This window comes from Corapipo altera, unplaced genomic scaffold (genome assembly GCF_003945725.1).
Source record: "Corapipo altera isolate COAL_440 unplaced genomic scaffold, ASM394572v1 49, whole genome shotgun sequence".
In the NCBI taxonomy this organism is placed as follows: domain Eukaryota; kingdom Metazoa; phylum Chordata; class Aves; order Passeriformes; family Pipridae; genus Corapipo; species Corapipo altera.
Window position 1 is genome coordinate 828,185 of NW_020884879.1, and position 20,404 is coordinate 848,588.

At 42.2% G+C, this 20,404-nt stretch overlaps 1 protein-coding gene across 2 annotated transcripts in view; it reads left to right on the forward strand.

Moving 5' to 3' along the window:
- Positions 1–7,171: 7,171 nt before the first annotated feature.
- COLEC12 (collectin subfamily member 12) overlaps positions 7,172–20,404 on the forward strand; it is a 101,657-nt gene continuing 88,424 nt past the window's right edge. Inside the window, exons 1-2 of one of the 2 annotated variants that reach the window (XM_027638823.1) lie at positions 7,172–7,228; positions 19,394–19,444. In XM_027638823.1, coding sequence (XP_027494624.1) covers positions 7,222–7,228; positions 19,394–19,444 — 58 coding nt within the window. In that variant the 5' untranslated portion in view covers positions 7,172–7,221. Of the gene's footprint in view, positions 7,229–12,868; positions 12,941–19,393; positions 19,445–20,404 lie in introns of those variants that run through there. The other variant, XM_027638822.1, reaches the window with a different exon arrangement.

Here is a 20,404-nt window from a genome sequence, read left to right on the forward strand (position 1 = left end):
ATGTTGCTCTGAATGGGACTTAGAGGAACAATTAACAGAAGATAAAATATTGAATGGGTACTCACTAAATTAGTTCAGTTTCTGCACCAAAAAAATGGAGTTACTGGAGAAAAAATTAATGCACTATTGTAAACTGACATCTGTATTGATACTTTTTATCAGTAGGAATACATGTGTCCAAACATATGCAGGGAAGTTGAGGTCCCATGGGAAATGTTTCTCCTGGTATTTCCTAGCTTGAGTGTTCAGTTTCACCATCTCAGTTCTTTGACCACAACTATTTGTGCATGTCTGACAAAATGAAAAAGATATGGGATCTCTCCAAAGCCTTTATTAATATTATCAGTGAATATCTAATGCCCCATAATCTATCTGAAAGAAGACAGAAACACTGCATCAGAAGCAACTGCTGATAATATAGTCACAGAAGCAATATATGAGGAACTATTTATCACTACCTATCTTTTGATTCATTTGTTCCTCTTGAAGTCCACTTCCTGTAAAAAGTAAGACCAATGTAATCCCAGTAAATACTACTAAAAATACTTACTAGAGTGGATATCTTTTATTGTCAGTATGGCCTAACAAGCAAAACTTCAAAGGTTCAACATTCTCCATAAACATTAATTTACATAATTTAGAGATGTGTTCTACATAGTGAGCAAAATACTTTACAATTGCAGTCATGATGTTCCCTGATTTTCAAAGGGTTTTTTTCTCACTTTTTGAGTATAAATTCAGAGCTGAAGAGTTGTAATTTAAGATTCCCCTGGACTTACTTACACCCACTTGTTGAAGCATCAGGGAGTCCTGATGGGTGGAACTCACAGGCTGAGGAGCCAAAATATATTCCAATAATGTTAACTTACTGTAGGGAGGATTCACTGTATTTTTATTTGCTTTTTTTTCTGTGCTTCTCTCCTGTGACCAAGCAATATACAAGCCATATTTACTTAGTCTCTGTTTCACTCTGAGATCTGCACTGCCAGGCAAGAGGTTAAGAAGACCATATATGATATTCCAGTACCTGAAGGGAGCCTGAGGAAACATGGAGAGGGATTTTTTACAAGAGCATTTAGTAACAGGACAAGGGGGAATGGGTTCAAACTGAAAGACAAAAGGTTTAGATTAGATAGTAGGAAAAAATTCTTTACTGTGAGAGTGATGGGGCAGTGGAACAAGTTTCCCAGAGAAATTGTGGATGCATCAGCCCTGGAAGTGTTTAAGGCCAGGCTGGATGGAGCTCTGAGCAGCCTCACCTGGTGGAAGGTGTCCCTGCCCATGGCAGGGGGGTTTGAACTAGATGATCTTTTAAGTCCCTTCCATCCCAGGCCATTCCATGATTCTATGATTGTATGATGCATTTGGACTTCCTGTGTGGGGTCTGTATTGACATAATCAGCAAATATGGGGAGTGGGCACAGCTGAACCAAGCTATGTGGATGTCTATAAGTAAATCAGACCAGCTTCCACTCCCTCTAGTGCCAGATGGCCTTATGGAGACACTTCTGTGCACCACCTTACCTTGGGGAGAAGTTGCACAGCCAGACAGGACTATGCAGAACACACCCAGCTGTCCCTGTTGACCCTGAACTCCAGATGTGTGGCATGTAACAACAGCAGAATAATGTTCCTCTGGGCTAACACAGGCCAATTCTAGGTTCCTGCTTACTGGCTCCTACTGAAGAGAACCAGAAGCTGAACATCATTGGCATTTGGACAGTCTCAAAACATGGAGAGAACTTTGCTGCCTTCTATTAACATGAATCAAACTCTGGTCAGTATTTGATATACTCCAGCTGAAGAGCTGACCTGGTTAGAACTGAGGCAATAAGAATCTATTCCTGAGGAAATCAGAATTATTTTTCTGTGTGTGTTGAAAGAAACACACTCTATGAACAAAAAAATGTTATTACTTATGTATAAAACTCTGCTTCTGCAAAGATCCTAATAAAATTGGCACTAATTATTTGGTCTTGGTCCTTCTGTCTTCAACATTTAAGCATTCTAGCAGTAATGGAATTACTTTTCACTACGGAAATTTTGGAGCACAAATGTCAAATATTACATCAGTTTGGACACTCAGCAGACACAACAGCTACAATTGTTTTAGGCAATTTTGACGAAATACTGTGCAAGGAAATTGGTCTGTAAATTGCCAGAATAAAATTTCCCAAACTTTCTGAACCGCAAATAATCATTCTTCTTTCAAAGTATTAATAAGCCCCACAATTATGTGTTTTATAAAATACCAAAAATATGAAAGAGCAGTCTCTAAATATCATCTGCAGGTAATTGTAATAGCTGTACTTCTAGTTGCATTCCAGCATTTCGTTTTTCTTTAAATTTAATACAATGTGATGGTCCAGTCTATTCTAGAGCTGTCTTGTGTTTTCCTTCCAAGAAATCCAGTTTCTAAAAGAAAAAGGTCAAAGCAATTGAAAGACAAGAGAACTTGCACATTAGCCTTTCCATGATCAACATCCAAACCATAGCTAGGAACAAGTCTGTATCTCTGAGTAATTCTGGCATACTGAAAAGATAGCCAGGTGTTTTGCTGCTTACAGAATCTCCCTCAGTCTCACAGTTAATCAAAAAATAGGAAAGGAAAAACAAAAACCAACCTCACTTGCCAGAGACAAGTCAAGATAACTATATACTTTCAAATTATGATGCTAATTACCCAGATTAAGAAAAGGCTCATCTGCAGATTTAACAAAATTATTAATAAATAACTTCACCATTTGTTCAGGATCATTTACAAACTCATTAGCCAGATACAAGGACAATATCTTCGCTCCGGGCACAGGTCCAAAATGGTCATTAACAACAATATGAAATTGTTGCACAGAAAAAGATTTATCCTTAAAATATGTTATAATACTCAACTCTTACTTTTCAAATGCACATTTTGTATTGAACCCAAATGGCACTTACTTCAGACAAATGATCTTTCACATATGGTTCCTGTGTCACATGCAGTTCTCTTCAATGATGTATGCAATTCTTTTTCAGATTTTTTTTAAATTTTATTCTTGCCCTTTGTATGGCACGTGGGCTCAGGCTATGAGAAGGCTGTCAATCAAAAGAGAATGCCACACATACCTCCACGTGCATGGACCGAGGCTTCTAGCATCTCCAAGGCTTGCCAAAGAGCCAAAGAGCTCAAATTTTGTAGGTTAAGCTCTGGGAAGGAGCCAGGCAAGGGCAATGGTCCGTTGTGAAGTAGAATCAAAGGTAACAGGAACTGAGCACATTAACTCTGGGTTTAAATCACTTCAGCACAGTCTGCACTATTTATTCTTTATAATTTACGGGGAGATTAAATTTGCCTCTTTCTCTTTTGGATTACTGCTGAATTTGAACACATTTTGCAGAGTAAAAGTGAATGTGAACCATTATAAATGAACTTCCTTGATATTCAAGAGAAGACTGTAGCAAGGAAAAAAATAAGCAACTCACACATAGTTGGTAAGTGCTTAAAGTCACACTATGCCACAGCAACAACAAAGCACTCACTTGGGTAACTTATGTCACAATTTGATGAATAAATTGTAATAGTTCCATATAAACAAGCCATATTAAGGCAATATGTAAACATTTCTAAAGAAGGATGATTTGTTTAGATCCTCTAGACCTTCTCTGAGTCTGAATCTGTCTGCAATATGCAATCATTTTGTGACAGTCAGCCTGTTGTGGTAGTAAGCTGTTGTTATATTATTGTTGGATGAAAAAATAGGCCTCATAATTTATGTCCTGAACTAGAGTAACAAAAAAGCCCCTAAAATGAAGCAGTTATGTGAAAATAATTTCCCTAGAATGCTGTATAAAGTTTCCTAAAAATAAAAGAATATGAAAATATGCTTCAAACTTTTCCTGAGAAGATAAGTGGTTTTCACCAGAAAGGCAGTGTAATTGTCTTTGACAAATTTCACCACAGCTTTAAATGATACTTGAAAAATATAAAACAGTGTATAAAAAGTTAAAGCTTGTGAAGGCCCAGGACTGGGCAATACAGTGTTATGTCACCCAACATAATACAAACCTGTATTTTATACTGTATTGAACCTTACCTAAGAAGGAAGAAATTTTTTTTACAGCAAGAGTAATCAGACATTGGAATGGGCTGCCCAGGGAGGTGGTGGATTCACTATCAATGGAGGTTTTTAAGATGAGACTGGATGTGGTACTTAGTGCCATGGTCTAGTAACCATAGCGGTGTTGGATCAAGGACTGGACTTGATGATCTTGGAGGTCTTTTCCAACCCCGTTGATTCTATGATTCTAATTATGTGCCTATTCAGCAGTTTACCTAGCTAGCAGGAGGATCTTTTGATCTGTGTGTAATAAGAAATGGAGGTAAAGTTTAAGGTCTGAGAGGTCCAAGTTCATAGGTAGCTCACACCTAAGCAGAAATAAGAGGAGTCTGAAAGTAGCACCTGATTTGGTTGTTCAGGGTGAAGATCTGTCAGAAACTCAAGCAGAGGAGGGGTTTCAGGCACTTGTTACCTGAAATCAAGTATGTTGGGGTATCTGCATAGTAGCTAGGGATGAAATTTGTATTTATATTTGTCGGAGGACAGAAATTGTGTGAACAATTTCTATTGCATTTCTGAGACCTTCACCTTGGCATGGCTTGGTGCAGACAGTAAAAAGATACTGCGCCACTGGTATGGCTGCAGGCCTTGTGCCAAGGTGAAGGAGGAGTTGTTCTGTCAAGAAAACAAGTTTTATGGACACCTACTGTTATCCAATTAGTACTGTACACCACAGTATGTTTTCCTTATGTATCCAATGTAACCTGGGGAAGAATCACATGTCTCTGTGCCACAGGCAGCATATAAGCTGCCTTTCCTCTAATAAAGGGGACATTTTTGCCAATCATATTGATTCGTGTGCAATTCTGTCCGAGCCTCTCTGCCGATATATATTAGCAGAAGATCATCAGCAATTTAAATATATGCATTTTTACATAGATATTCTTATACATTCCTAACATATGTATAAGAAGTCCAATGTGGAATACAATTTATAAGATTAAAAGCCAATATAGAAGCTTACTTTAGAAATATGAAGTGTCCCACTCTGTCCACAAATTAATAAATATTTTCAAGTTACAAGACTGGAGGCAGATCCCAGGCCTAACGAATCAATCATAAACTCTATATGAATTCAAAATATTAATTATTTTTCTTTCAATTAGTAAGGAACATATTTTTCACAGATGAAGCAATTAACTCATCAGTTTCTGCAATTTTGGTTGCTGTCCTTCAGTTTACTAAGGTTACTGTATGAAAAATTAGAAAAATGTTATAAGTTACTACTTTTGAGGAATTTTCTAAATTCCTGCACAGTCCTGCTCCTTGCACATCCACTGATGACACAGGCTTAAAGCAGTATTCTTCTTTCTTTTTTTTTTAAGCATTTCTTCTGCACTGTGTTTTCAAACGGAAGTGCTTTTCCTAAGGAGAAATGGAGCTTTGCTATTCGTTTCAACCAGTTTCGTGAGAAGTGATGGAAAGATTTCTTCTTGCAAACATACTCATGTTTGCAAGAAGTGTAGATAGATCAGAGTGTAGATAGCTTTTAGTTTCAAAGCCTGAATTATATTGATTCTTCAAAATAAAAATTGTAAATTAGCTTGGGATCCCAAATAAATCACCCCAGTGAGCAAGCACAAGTCTGCCTTATCAACACTGTAAGAACTGTAGTCCTAATCCAACACAACACTACAGGGTGTCTGTAATTGCCTGATGACTACATTCAGATTTAAGTGTTTTACTCATGATATTCCAGTCAACTACTAGAGCATAAACTAAAAGCTGAGTTGAGTCTCTTTGATATCTGAGCCCTTCTTTAAAGCAACAAATGGCTACTGCAGCTGGTATTCCAGCATTTTTGTTAATCCCTAAATAAAGCTACTGCCTCCACATCAGCGAAACACATACATCAAGTAGATGTCAACTCAAGTAATCAGACCAACCAAAGTAATTCAGATTTCTAAATCTGTTCCATAATTTTTGTTCTAGAATGACTAATTTTTGTGGCTTTAATCCTCCATTCCTTGCTGAGGCAAGATTGTACCCAATAGGCTTCCAACGCTTTCTGAGTCGGTACACTATGGTCCTTTTTGAAGCCATAGACCCTCTGAAAAGACCGTGTAGTATAATCATTTCTTTGGGCATCCCTACATCCAACAGACTGCAATATCTCTAATTGCAAAGTCAAAATTGTGTGCATCTCCTCTTTGCACATTAGGAAAGACCCTCTGGTGTCTCCACTACTTTGTTCATCCCCAGAACAAACCAGTGCACATTGCACTAGCCCTGCTTCATCAACACTGATGTTAATACTCCAAGCTGGATCATAAACACTTATCACTGTCTTCAACAGCCTAAAAACGGGTAGCTTTGCAGAAAATCAAAATGCACCTTTCATGAAAACAGAAGCCTGGAAATGATCACTTATTTCTGGCAACATCCAGAACTAGAAAAATAAAAGATGACTGGCCTGTATATCCCTAATCCCACAAATATACACACACATTTTCCAGTGTTACTGCATGCAGTTCCATTGAATCCAACAGGACTACTCCTGGCCCTTCATTCAGCACCAGGGTGAACTCTGCACATCCTGCCTCCTCTTCCCAGCCGACAGATACGCACCCACCGCTTCAGGAATCCACGGTCGGCGTGTGTGAGGGTGGCGAGCCTAGAGGGGCCACACCCACGAGGAAACCCCCAGGTGCCTGCCACGAGCACCATTTTCCCTCCCAAGCTCCCCAGTCACTGGCGGGTGCCCTGTGAGTCCCGTCCCGAGCTGCTCCCCGCGGGCAGCCCCTGCTGCCCACGGCCCCGCAACCCGGGAACCCCGCGGTCCCGCGGGACGCGGCGGGACGGGGTCCGACCCCCCCCCCAACCCCATCCACCGGCTGGACCCCCCGAGCCCGCCCTCGCCGCCCCGGCCGCGGCCCCTTCCCCGGGGCGGAGGGAGGGAGGCGGGGCCGAGCCGGGCTTCGCGGAGCTGGCGGCGAGAGCGCGGTGCCGCCGGCGGCCGAGCAGCGACGGCGAGCGGAGCGGCAGCGGCCGGGGCTGCGCAGCGGGGCCGCGCCCGGCACCCGGCATGGCCCGGCAGTAGCAGGGAGCGCTCCGCCGCCCGCCGCTCCCGGCGGCAGCCCCCGCCGCGCCCCGTCCGTCCTATGAGACCCGCCCCGGCGCCAAGATGAAAGGTAGGGACGGGAGCCGGGCGCCCGCTCCGCCGCTCGCACACGTGCGCCGCGGGCACCGCGCACCGGGCACCGGCCGGGAGGGAACGGGAAGCGTGGGGGGGATCGGCAGCGTCCGGGAAGAGTTTGCGGGCGGGGAACAGGCGGCGGGCAGGGTACGGGCAGGATCGGTGGGGTGCGGGCAGGATCGGTGGGGTGCGGGCAGGACCTGTAGGGTGCGGGCAGGACCTGTAGGGTGCGGGCAGGACAGCGTGTGGGCAGCGTGCGGACAGGGCAGCACGCGGACAGTCTGCAGCAAGGCAGCAAGGGGGGATTTCGGGCAGGGTGCAGGCAGGGCGGTCAGTGGGGAGGGTGCCAGCGGCGTAAGCCGCCCGCAGGGAGGGTGCTGGCAAGACACCGTGCAGGCAGGTGGCGGGCAGGGCATACCGGCTGTGGGCAGGGCGCCGGCAGAGCACGGGCAGCCGGTGCCGGGAGGGGCAGAGCGCGAGTCTCACCGCGACCCCGGGTCATGAGTGGGGTCGGCCCCGGCAGCGGGCGAGCCCAGACCCCGCGCACCGGGGGCTGCGCTGCCGCCGCGGCTCGGTTTGTGTCGGTCGGTGCCGGTCCGGGAGAGGGTGTCCGTGTGCGTGTGTCCCGTCATGAGCGCTCTCCCCAGCACGTTTTATCTCGGCACCCAACTTTTATCTTCCCCCTCGCCGGCGCCCCGAGAAGAAGACTTGGGTTTCTCCCTGGCTTATTTGTTTATTTTTTTGCCAGCGTTTCGCGATGTTCTTGGTGTACCTTCTAAACATCTGGCAGTGATTAGGTGCCAGTAGAGGCTTAACTGGCTTGTGAAATGTATTTGGCATATTTCTCCTCAGCATCCACCGACTGGAAAATTTTTGATCTTTACTTTGCATCTGTTCAAACTGAAACTTTGTTTCTTTCCTTTTTCCTCTTTTCCTCCCTTCCCTCTCCTTTTGTTTTAAATGGGGGAAACATGCCAGTTCTAGCAGTTGACTACATCCTACAAAGTTGTGACAGAAGTATTACCTACTTTAAAATGAAATAAAGAAGCAGATTGCCATATTGCTACACTGTAACCTAGTAAAGATGTATTGGGGGGGTTGCAAGAAAGCTTTCTGTTTATGAAAATTGATAGCCTTACAGCAAAAGGTGTAGACTTTACACACTGGGGAGTACTCACAATGAAAACATCAAAGGAAATTATGGAAAGTTTAGGAGTTTGTGAGACTCAAATCTAGTTTTTCTTCAGATGCAAAAATAAACTTGAAGGATTGAAGGAAAGAAACCATACATATAAGAAAATTATTTTTGGGCACCAGTGTGCCTGTTCTTGGATTGCAGAGTTTTATTCCAGATGCCAGGAGGCCAGTAAACATCATGATAGTTACACTGAGTTTCCAGACTCTGGGACACCAAATGATGTGATTATTCATTCACTTGCCAGAGTAACTGCCTGAAGGGAGGAAAAACTTTTTGGGAGCATTTATTTTGCAAGCCCACACACACTGTTAAGTTACTTCTGACACTGTGGCATGTTGTGTCTCCAGGGCCATGCAACATATTAAAAATAATGTATTTACAATGTTCTTTATTTATAGGGTGCTCGTGCCAAAAATTTTGTCATGAGCTTGCCATTATCAGCGTAAGTGTAATGGCAGGAACAAACCAAAACAATGAAGATCCAGTGATACAAACCAGTGACTGTTATCACTGAAAGCCTTACGCTCCATTCTTCGGGGTTTTGGGGAGAGGCAGGATACAAAAGACCAAGGGTGGCAATAACATATAATGCAACTTGCGTCTCCTTCCGTTCTGCCTCCATTGCTTTTTGCAAAGCAGAGAAATGGCATTTGCAGGGAAGATGTTTTTACTGCTGGGAACACTTGCTGGTGCCCCACACTCCATCAAGAGAGAGTGCTAGTCCTTACCATTTGGTTTTCCTAAGAGTGATCACAGATATCTTATTTCTTTCCCCCACAGAGTTACAGAAATCAGTAATAAAACATGCAAAGAAGAATACTTAAATGACTGTGCTAATAACAAGAGAAAAGAGAAGCTACAAACATCATCACATCAAGTGCCTTTGCCACCGTTATGGAAGTCAGAGAGCCAAACCAAATCTTGACTTGGTGATTTCCTTTTCTGGGTACAGATTTGGCTTTTCATATTTTCTCTTTACACTTGATGGTGGCGATAATTGTACGACTGTAGAACTTGGTGTAGTTACACGTATTTCTCAGTAACAACAAAACGATCTGTTGATTGCAGCTGTCTCTGTATCTACCCTCTCTGGAGAATGGAGGAATATCTAAATAATTACATCACTAAATATCTGTAAGGAATAAATTATATTTCCCATTGCTGGTATTCGTAATGTGTTATGTTTTAAATCAGTAAAACAAATTACGTATAATATGCTGGCAGTTTTATTTCCAGCAAGCAACACTGAGCTCACAAACTTTGTGATATTTTTTTACTAATAATTCATGTGATTTTTATAGGGACTTTACTGCTTTAGGGTCAGATTTATCTTTATCAAATGATACTTCTAAGTTGTAGTTATTTATTGGGGTATGAAGGAGTATTTGTTGCCTGGGAAACAAATGAAAGCAGCTTCCTCATAGTCAGACACCACCATATGTTTGAAAACGTTGGCCCTAATTTAAGATAGGGACAAGCATTGTTAAAACTGAGAACTTCTTCCCATATATGTGTGATATATTTTGTAATTACTACTTTAAACTCTATCTGTAATCACTGCTGTCATGGCAGTGTTGGTAATAAGTATTTTCAACTGAAATGTGGATACTGTTTGCATAATGACTTAATACTAATGCCCAAAATTGAGCAATGACAAAGTCAAGGTGGTCATTTTGGGACTGTTGCTCCAGGATGACAGAGAAGCTCTTAATATTGATACCCAAAGTAGCTTAACTGCTTCTTTCCACTACTCCTCCACCTCTGCTGCTTCCTCTACCTCCTCCTCCATCTTCTGCTTCTTCTCCTCCTCCTCCTTCTCTTCCTCTGCCATCATAAGCACCTTGCTATGTACTCCTTGTATAATGATGGTACTGGAGGACAAATTATTTGGGATCCTGTGCTTGAGAACTGGAATGTGACTGAATACCCTGTTCTCTCATTTGATAAGAAAGATGCACAGGGAGAAACAGGTTTATCCTTGGTAGTGTTCCACTGAAATCACTGGTGCCTGTACTGCCTCAGGAATGGCCTAGACTGAAAGCCCAGCTTTCTTAGCCTCAACTAGTTTACTTTAAAGGCATCTTAATGTGCTTACTGCACAGTTTTCAGTAGATACAGCACACTGACATTTCACAGGGTATGCCAGTTCAGTTTACCCCAAGTTGGCCTTATACAGTGAATACTTTATCAGACAATTAATGAGATATCAGCCTGTATTGCTAAAATTGTCCCTTCTGTATCTTATCTTGGAGCCTGAATGTAATCTGCAGGTAAAGCCTACATTTTCTCTTTCTTTCTCTCTCTCATCTTTGTGTGCACCAAATGAAACAAACAGTAATCTGCAAATAGGTCTTTCCTGGGTAGAAACTTCAAACTATGAATTTTAAAAAAATCCAGTCCAGAGCATTTTTCAACAGTCAGAAAGCATCTGAAAACCAAGGATTAGAAGTGGAGTGATCCAGTAACCTTTACTTAGTTCAATTATAACAGAGCTTATATGAATATAGTGACATAAACATGAAACATATGCAGGAGGTCTGAGTGGTGTGTGTTGGACATGTCACAGGACCCTAACACAGAAGTTCAAAGGCATGAGCAATTATAATAAATGTGTGATACAATGCAGAACAAATCCTGAGCAATGCTACTATACAGTCAGTGTGTGTGCTGAAGTGGTTGGTAGCACAAAGGATTTTTAACATATGGATGAGAAAGATGCAAACATGCATTGAAGGATATTCTTGATAACGATACAGAGGAAAGCAGAGTGTTAGAAGCTATGAAATTACAAGAGAAATCTGTTATTGCACAGATAGAAATATTACTGTACATCTGCAAAGGATATTGAGCAGAATTAACATATAAGCTATTTATGACAGGAGTATTTCCAGTAAGAAGTTGTAATTGTTCATGTTTGCTTTCAATCTTCTACTTTTCCCAGCCATACAGGATGAAGAATAGCATGGGCAAGCCTATCCCTGTGAAGAAGGGAGTTGTCTAAAATCTCCTGTGCCTCTTTCTTCTCCTACTTTGGATAACATAAATTTATTTTAGACTGATTTCACTACATTTGAGGGCTGAACAGAGCCCCTTTTTTGTCACAACCACTAAAGAGTTTGCTTAGATTCGCAAAGACCGTTGTGCCCACAGCTTGACACTTTTGCCTGCTAGGATAAGGAGGGAAAGGTAATCTTTCAGAGAGAGAGCTGATCAGGCTTTTCAGAGATAAAAGAATAAAATAAAGAGAGCTGGAAGAAACGTCAAGGATGAAAGCAGTTCAGTACTGCAAAGGATGCATGCCCAGTTATCTTCAGCTTCACAAAACGTTCCTTATCCTGAGGTTCTGCGAGCCAGAACAGAGAATCTCTCCTTCCAACCCTCCCCCTTGGAAAGCAAAATAAAGACACTTTTTACAAGGCACTGAAAGTGAACCCGATCCTCCTCATAATGTGAGTGTGGTCTGTATGAGTGAGGGAGCAACCTAAGATGAATTGTCTTTGGAGTTTGACTGCTTCCACCTAAAACTGCAATCCCTTTTGGTGCATAAATTTGAGGTGAAGACTGGGACGTCGCTGGGGAACAAAGTGAATGAGTTATGGGAGGTAATAGAGACGTGTTGTTAGGAATGTGTATGCCATTTTAATGCTGCTGTTAATTGCCTCCTCTGACATACAGACAGGGAGGCATGATTTTTCAGTGCACTAATGAGAACAGATCTGTTTGCTCTTAAATCATTATGCTGAAATATGATATGATTTAAACTTTTAACTTCTAAGGTTGACCCTCCACACCATGCAGCTGCTTCTGATCCCAGTACTGTAATGATGCTGTGTGGCACATACAGGCTAACAAATTTAATTCAAGAAATGCCCTTATTTACTGGCTTCGTTTTGTGCCTTAAAAGAAAAACTAGAGCCATTGTTGTTACACCTCTGAATTTCATAATCTGTGGGTTTTGTGTATTCTTAAAGTGAGCACTTGCATTTTTTGAGCATAGCAGTAGGGGAGAAGATTGAGACCAGGGTACTAAAATGCACCCATTTGTCATGATTCTTTGTTTTGTTTGTTTTATGCATGTGTTAGGTGATGAGAGACACAATCCAAGTTTTGCTTTATGCATGTATTAGGTGATGAGAGACACAATCTGAGCTTTAGGATATGTACCAAGAGAGGATATCTGCTCTAGGACCTTGCCTTTTTCAGTCTGTTACTGAAATCAGATAAATTCTCAGATCAGCAGTCTGAAGGACAGAGCTGGGAAAAAGCCTCAGTCTTGTTGTCAGAATCCAAGCTCAAACAGCATCCCAAAGGATGCTTTGGGATGCAGGGAGATGAGATCTCTTTCAGGACTGCCTCAGCTGAACCTCTGCCATGGCTGCCCTAAAGACCACATACTCAGCAAACGTAGAATCCATGTAATCCCTGTCCAAAGAGCTTACTGCGTGACAAGTCGGACAAAGGAAGGGATGGATAATATGGACACAACACATACGGCAACAACTGTGACATGTCAGCTGGAGACCTTGTCAATAGGGAAGTGTTTTAAGTGTGGGGTAGGATTTTATGAGGGAGAGCTTATCAAAACAGAGGCAAAGAGAGAAGAGCCTATAAGGAAAAAGTAGTGGAGAAAGGCAGAAGAGGACTAGTGAAATGGAGCATCTGTGAAGAGAGGGAAATGACCAGCCCATTAGCACAAGCAGGAGACTGTCCAGAATAAAAGCTAAGAAAACCAATGGAAACCAATTAGACTGATGAAGTCATCAACATCTGAAGGCCACAGCTGTTTGCTGTGCTTCTGCTGGCTCTGTTTCACCTCTAGGTCAGCACTTTGAATGTAGACCCAGTTAACAGTGACCAGAAATGCATATAAATCTGGTGGCTGCTCAAAAAGCTTTTGAAATGTGATATGAGAATGATATTGGTGTTTGGTGTTCTCATCTGTCTGAACAGTTGTTAACATTATAGAAACCTCACAAGTGGATGAGTTTCTCCTTTTCACCAAAAGAGTACTGAGATGGAGAGATCGGGCAGGAGTACCTTTTTGACACTGACTGCTCGTGAAAGAGATGCACTTGTTACACAGTTCTGAGCAGAGTTCTTCATCCATGCTGATTTATGGGTCAGAGAGAGAAATAACATGATTTTCAGCTAATGGGTACAGCTTCTTTCCAAATGGTACAAGTAAAAATCTGTTCTTGCTAATAATACAATGATTTTTACGGAGCTGCAAAAAAAAGAGTTATATCTGGAATATAACTCTATAGTTCCCATTAAATCAGTAGGAGAGGCAGGGCCCTAACCATTAAAACCCTTTGAGAGGGAGATTTATTTTAAAGGAAACTCTTACAACTGGATGTCATTTTTACTACAAATTAGTCTTGTAGTTCTGAGTTCCCAGCCTGGTACTTAGGGGTAGGTTCTAATATACTGTAATTCAAGTTTTCAGGGGGTTATAAAGGAACTTCTAAAACCTGAGCTGAAACATAGGCATGGCAATTTTCAGCCCAGATTCCTTCATTCTCTCCGGGAATAGATTTCCCCAGATTTTTAAATGCAATGTAGAATGTTGGCATCTTTTCTTTATTTAAGACTTCAAATAGTCTTTAAACAAGGACTTTGTATTTATGTTTACAGCACACAAATGTTCTAGAAATTATTGGATACCATGTGTCAGCAGCCACCATACAACCCAGCACCTCTAATGGTTCTGAGGTCTTGTTTGCTTCGTTAGTTAGTGAGGTTTAAATGGCTGAGCAGGGTGTACTGTTAAAAGGTGACAGCTGGACGTGTACATTAGCAGCTTTCTCTAACACCTTCCATATGCCAACGACACCCACAAAAGGAAGGGGATAAAATGAAAACAACTTCCCTAAAATCACCTTGCACCAGAGGCTCCTCAGATCTGGTGCTGTTCCAGCAACAGGATCAAGTGGTGCTATGGTTATAGACCCTATATAGTCTCAGGGGCAGATTTAGCATCCTTCTTGGCTCCAGGCCAACTCTTTCTTACTTGACCTCAGCGTGACTCATAAGTGGTCCATGATTAATTTATTTAAGATTTAAGAACAAGAATGAGAAATTAAACAGTTCTACTCCACAGATTTTTGCTTTGCCTCTAGCAAATTAATCAAATGAGGGTCTAATTTGTTTTAGATTAAATGAATTCCCTCTGTTCACTGTGTTAATCCCCAGCTGAACTGCCTTTTTGTAATTCCCACTCCCTTGAAGCATTGTACTGCATCTTATTTAACTCTACAACTGTATTTATTAGAGGTGTTGTAGTAATAACTTCTGACTGCAGGGCAAGTGGAATTTGGCGTTGGTACTCGGTGGGACATAGATATTGCCAAAATACCTCAAAGCTTTTTTTTTTTTTGACCAGAACTCTTACTGTGCACTGACTCCCAAGATATCTGATGTATTGCTGCTCAGCTACAATGAGACACTCATTTGTAGCATTCTGCTGTAATCTCCCCATGACAATCTGTTGTGGCATCCAAGGAGACTCTTGTAAACCTGATGAAACAGGAGGTCTCTGGTGGTCCTTCCCCTACACATTTAAATACAATTGGTTGCTCACATGTGTTTCTGTTCTGCCCAAAGTTCACCTTTTTTATGGACCTTCCTTCTGCCAGAGTTCTGTAGAAGTCAATGGAATAATAAACCAGCTTTTCATGTTTCTTTGTCTTTCTTATTCTGGATTCCCTTTTTTTTTTTTGGTCACAGCTGAGATCTCGATAGAGCATCTTATAACTAAATTATGCCGTGTCTTCCCAGCACTAAAGAGTTAATTCTTCTGTCTGGGACATAACAAGAGATTCTGTTTTATTGTCTTCTTCAAGGAGGAGCCTGGCCTTTATATTTTTCACCCATGAAAATAAGCCTTGCTTGTGTATTAATGTATATGTATGTAACAGAAATACTTGCATTCATTCCAGTCATTCTCTTTGTAACTGAGAAGGGCTGGATTTAAACTAAAGAAAAATACTTCTAACTTAAAGTTTTCACAATGTCGAACAAACTCCTCCTGTACTGGTTTCAAACTCAGTCAAGTATGGGCACCACTGATGTGAAAACAAAATTTCCTTTTCTAAGATCAGCCACTGGTGCTCAAAACTCATGAATTTCTGCCACACCGATTTCTGATACTGCCTTTAAAAGTGTAAGTTATTAAAACATGCTGGAGGTTTTCTCACTATTTGCTTTCCTACTTGGTGTGTATTTTCTTAACCTCTGTAATTCATAACAGATCATGTTTTCATAGTTTTCTCTAGAAAAGCTGTTGCCTTTTCAATGAAAACTTAGGTTCTTTTGTATTTTCCCAATGCAAAGATATCAGGAAGCTTTGAGGTTTTTGTAGAACTTGTGACAAAACTTTAATATTTCCAGCAGTGGAACAGAGGGCCAAATTCCTGCTACCTCTAGTAAGAACTATAGTGCCCAAAAGGCATGAGAGGAGGAGGCTGGGTACAGGGCTTTGCCTTGGGACTTAAATTTATAGACTTGTTTGTCAACTTCATTTTTAATATTTCAAACACAGATTTCTTCTGAAGTAGGACTTTCAACCCATCTTAGTCTCTTTTTCCAAAATGCTGTTCATTTCTGAATGTTTAATCTAAGCTTGCTTTATTAATTTCTTCCATCTTTATTTTCCTTAAATTTGTTACATTACAGTTAATATTGTGAAATGTTATATTTGCACATGATTTGAGCCAAGTGCCTAGTGGCAGTTGTGACTGAAAGACCACTGAGCTTTGTCTATTAAATAATTTTCGTAGACTTGCCCTAAAATACGTTGCTGCCCCTTGCAAGACCAACTCACAGGGACTGAAAAATGTTTTATGTGATGTTTGAGATTTTAGTGAGCAGGGAGCTGGGTCACTAATTGACAAAACTGTCCTTGCCCATCTCCACTTCTTTGTTTCAAGCACCACAAGTGCCCTTCAAAATTAAGAGATTAATAAATAAAGTATCCAAAGCTTAAGAAAAAACTCCATCCCTAGCAAGAGCAACATGCAGTGCTGCAAATATTGAAAAGCATATATTTTTATTTTAAAACTGCGTATAGAAATATCTAAAATATATGTATATAAAAATATATATGTTGCAAATATTGAAAAGGCCAAAGAAACAACAATGTGATTATAAAAGTGTGGCCAGAGGATAACTAGGGAAGAGGTTGGCAGCCTGGGAGGAAGGTCTTGGAGATCTGGAGTGGGATGAAGCCGCAGGATTTAAAGATAGCCTGACTGCATATGTCAGATATGAATTGGATAAGCCAGGTTACACTCTTGAGAAACAAAGGAGGCAATTGTGTTACAGCCTGATAGCAGGAGAGGGCAGGAAGCTAAGGGCTCTGGGGCAGATATCTTATTTTGTGCAGCATTTTATCTTTTGTACAAGAGGGGAAGATTTTTCCTGAGTAGCTCACTGCTGGGATGAGGAATTTGGCTGTTGATTGTTTATTAGTATTTGTCATGTTTTGTTGGGTGACCTTGTCTTCATGTAACATTCAGTACAATTGTGAGAGTTTGTTTGGTTTGGTTTTTTTAAAGGTTTCTTTCTGCCTTCAAAACCAGCATGTGTTTGTTTTGCCTGAGAAGCATCCACTGGCTCTTCCACTTCTTAAATGTTCATCTGAATTGGAGGTGTAGCTTAAGATGTGGACAGGAGCACCGCTGGCAGTAAGCAAAATGTGTTACCTGGTGAAGAATATTTTTTTAGCTGTTCTGTCAATAGAGTAAAGGATGATGTTCTGCAAAATGATGTATTTCATGGACTCCTCTACTGCTTCAGGCAAAGTCTCCCTCAGACCTCTATGTGTAGCACCTTGCAGGTCAGAAGGAGGAGCAAGTCAGTTTTCCTGCTGGACATGCACTCAAATCATTTAGGCTTTGTTGAGCCTGAATGCAGACTGAATCTTTACCTTTGAATTCATCCCCCCAAGGCTCTGCGGTGGCCCAAGTTAGCTGCGGCAGCAGTTAGCACAGTTTCATGATGCAGAGGAGTCTGATCATGTACACTAAGTCTGTGGACAAAAAAGGTCTAACTGAGCACACACTTCTCACTCCATCACATCTGTTTGTCTGCATTTAGCTTGCTTTTCCACCACCGCTCATTAAGTGTTCCCTTCTGGTGAACCCCTTGACTGGCCCTTGAGCTTCTGTTTCCCTTGCTCCCCTCAAGTCAGGGAAAGGCTTGGATGGAAAGGTTGCAAGCTTCCTCAGCATCCTGTGCTGGAATGGTGGCACAAGGTGACCAGCAGCTGCTGAAGCACCTGGGGGTGCTGAATCAGCTTCCCTGCCACTGCAATGCAAACGAAAGGCCAGAAGTTGGGTTTTGGACAGCAGGGATTGCCATGAGATGCCAGCAACATTTTTCACAGCATGGAGGCAAGGCTTGCCTGCATGTTTCTGCTGGGAATCACAGCAGAGACAAGTGTTTCTTCAGCATGGCAGTGGGCTAAGAACCACTGGCTACCACTTGGGAAGCGATGTCCTCGGTCCTGTTTAAAGAGAGTCCCATGGAGGCTTCTCCCAATGTAAAAATGGTGTGTGTCGGAGAGGGAATGGGTCTACTCTGCTCCCTTTGGGCAATAGGGAAATGGGAGAAGAACAGCCTGGGTTGTGCTGCCCTCCCTGGCAGTTGGTTGCCTGGTGCAGAGGCTGTGCTGATGATAATGCAGGGCTTTTGCCTTTCCTGATTCAGCAGAACGAGGAATTGTGTTGGTAGAAGGAAGCTGAACACACGAACACAAACATATCCTTTTTTTTTTTTGTTAAAGAAGTTGAGGGTGTATTTCTTTTGCTGATGCCAGCCTTTTCCTTTGCTGCTGGAATGGAGAGGATAGAAGGAAGAGGAGAGAAATGAAGCTTCTGACAAAATAAAATCATGATTATTAGCATATTACTGCTTGCTAACATAAAGATGAGATCAAAAGGCTTAATGAAGTCAATCATAGAATATCCTGAGTTGGAAGGGACCCACAAGGATCATCAAGTGCAACTCCTGACCCTGCACAGGGCATCCCCCAGAATCGTGTCATGTGCCTGAGAGCATTGTCCAAGTGCCTCTTGAATTCAGGTGGGATTGGTGCTGTGACCACTTCCCTGGGGAGCCTGATATTTTCCTAATATCCAGCCTGCTGTGACACAGCTTCATGTCATCCCCTTGCATCCTGTCACTGGTCACCACAGAGAAGAGATCAGTGCCTGCCCCTCCTCTTCCCCTCATGAGGAAGCTGTAGGCTGCGATGAGGTCTCCACCTATTCTCCCTTTCTCCAGGCTGAACAGACCAAGTGACCTGAGCCACTCCTCATATGGCTTCCCCTCTAGACCCTTCAAAATCATCACCATCTTGGTTTTTATTTTTCTCATCTGTTTGAGTTTATCAGTTCTGTTTCCTATTTTGTATTGGATCTTGCATCCTCAAGTCAAGCTAGTGCCCATAGGAGGTGGTGGATGGATGGACAACCATCCCCTCTGACTCCTGTCTCATTACTTGGCATGGCTATATGTGGCACTTTGTGTAAAAGGCCAAACTGGTGCATGTGTAGCCTGAGCCCAATGCCTGCACAGCACAGGCAGCTGGCTGGAGTGAGTGCTGTGGTCTGGGTGAGCCTGCCCAAGCAGCATTGTGGCTTACATTGTGATGAGGGACATTTCTACTCTGCTCTGTACTTAATTGGCCAAGCAGGCCTCAGGGTAGCTGCCAGGTGATAAATCTGCACAATTTGTAATCTGGAGTTCTACTGGGGATTCTGGTGGGGGAAAAGGCTCTGAACTGCCTTCTCTACTTGAAGACAGAGGTGGGGATATGAGCAACAGAGAGGAAGATCAGTAACGTGCCTAACAAATCAATTAAAGTTACATTAATTCATGAACATTTAAGTGTAAAAACTTCTTCCCATCTTTTTCCAGTGGTAGTAGTAATAATCTGCTGCTGTGTCTTTCTTTCTCCAGACGATTTTGCAGAGGAGGAGGAGGTGCAGTCCTTCGGCTACAAGAGGTTTGGTAAGTGGCAGCAGGTCTTTCATCTTGCTATCGTGTAGTGCTTAGGGTAAATCAAACACCTGCTATGAAAATCTTCCTGGCAGCATCAAAACATACAAGTACAGTCCCATCATCGACTTTAATCCAATATCTTCCCAAAGGAAAGTGTGATTTTTAGACTTGATTTGTTTTCTTGGCAAACATAAGGCTTCAGAAATAGCGGTGATCAGAAGCAAGCGGTGGTTTGTTTCATTATTTGATCGTTAGCATAATGAAAATGAAGCCCACACCTGAACAGAAATGAATGTGCATGCTGTAAAAGTGTGTCAATGCCTCTTACATGTCCTCTGCCCAGCTGAGCACTGCTTCAGCCCACACATGGATGTGCAGCAGGGTTTATAGGTGTTCCCAAGAGTGGTTGCATGGGACCTTCTGTAGACTTGCAGAAGTTGTACCACCAGCTGGGCCAGGACATACGCTGTGGACTCCTCTCAAAAGAAAAGTATATGGTATGGATGCATTCTGATGTCAAAAATTATTAGAATGAGCTTGGTTACTTATTTCCTTTTTCTCCTTTCCTTTTTTTTTGACGTTTGTTTACCCAAAATGGCTTTTGCATGTGAAGAAGGCAGTGCCACACATCTGTGCGCAGCAGGTCGGCAGCTTTCAAGGCCCCTCTTTTCAAGACTCTTGTGATCTCTTTCTCTCAGGAAAACGTTTCAGTCTCTGCAGTCAACAGCTTCACCCAGGGCAGGCTGATACCCGTCCCTTTGACAAGGGGAAGGTGACATGGTAGCCTCTGAGCTCCCACAATGCCAACTCTATCTTGGAGGAGCCAGAGAGGCTCATCATCCAAGCTGCTAGCTGCCTTTTCAACTGTAAGCTATCAGGATAATAGTTCACCTTATTTTTTATGTCCTGGGAAAGTGGCTGCAGCAAGAGTCACTTTCAACGACCCCACTTGGCAAGCAGATAGAAAAG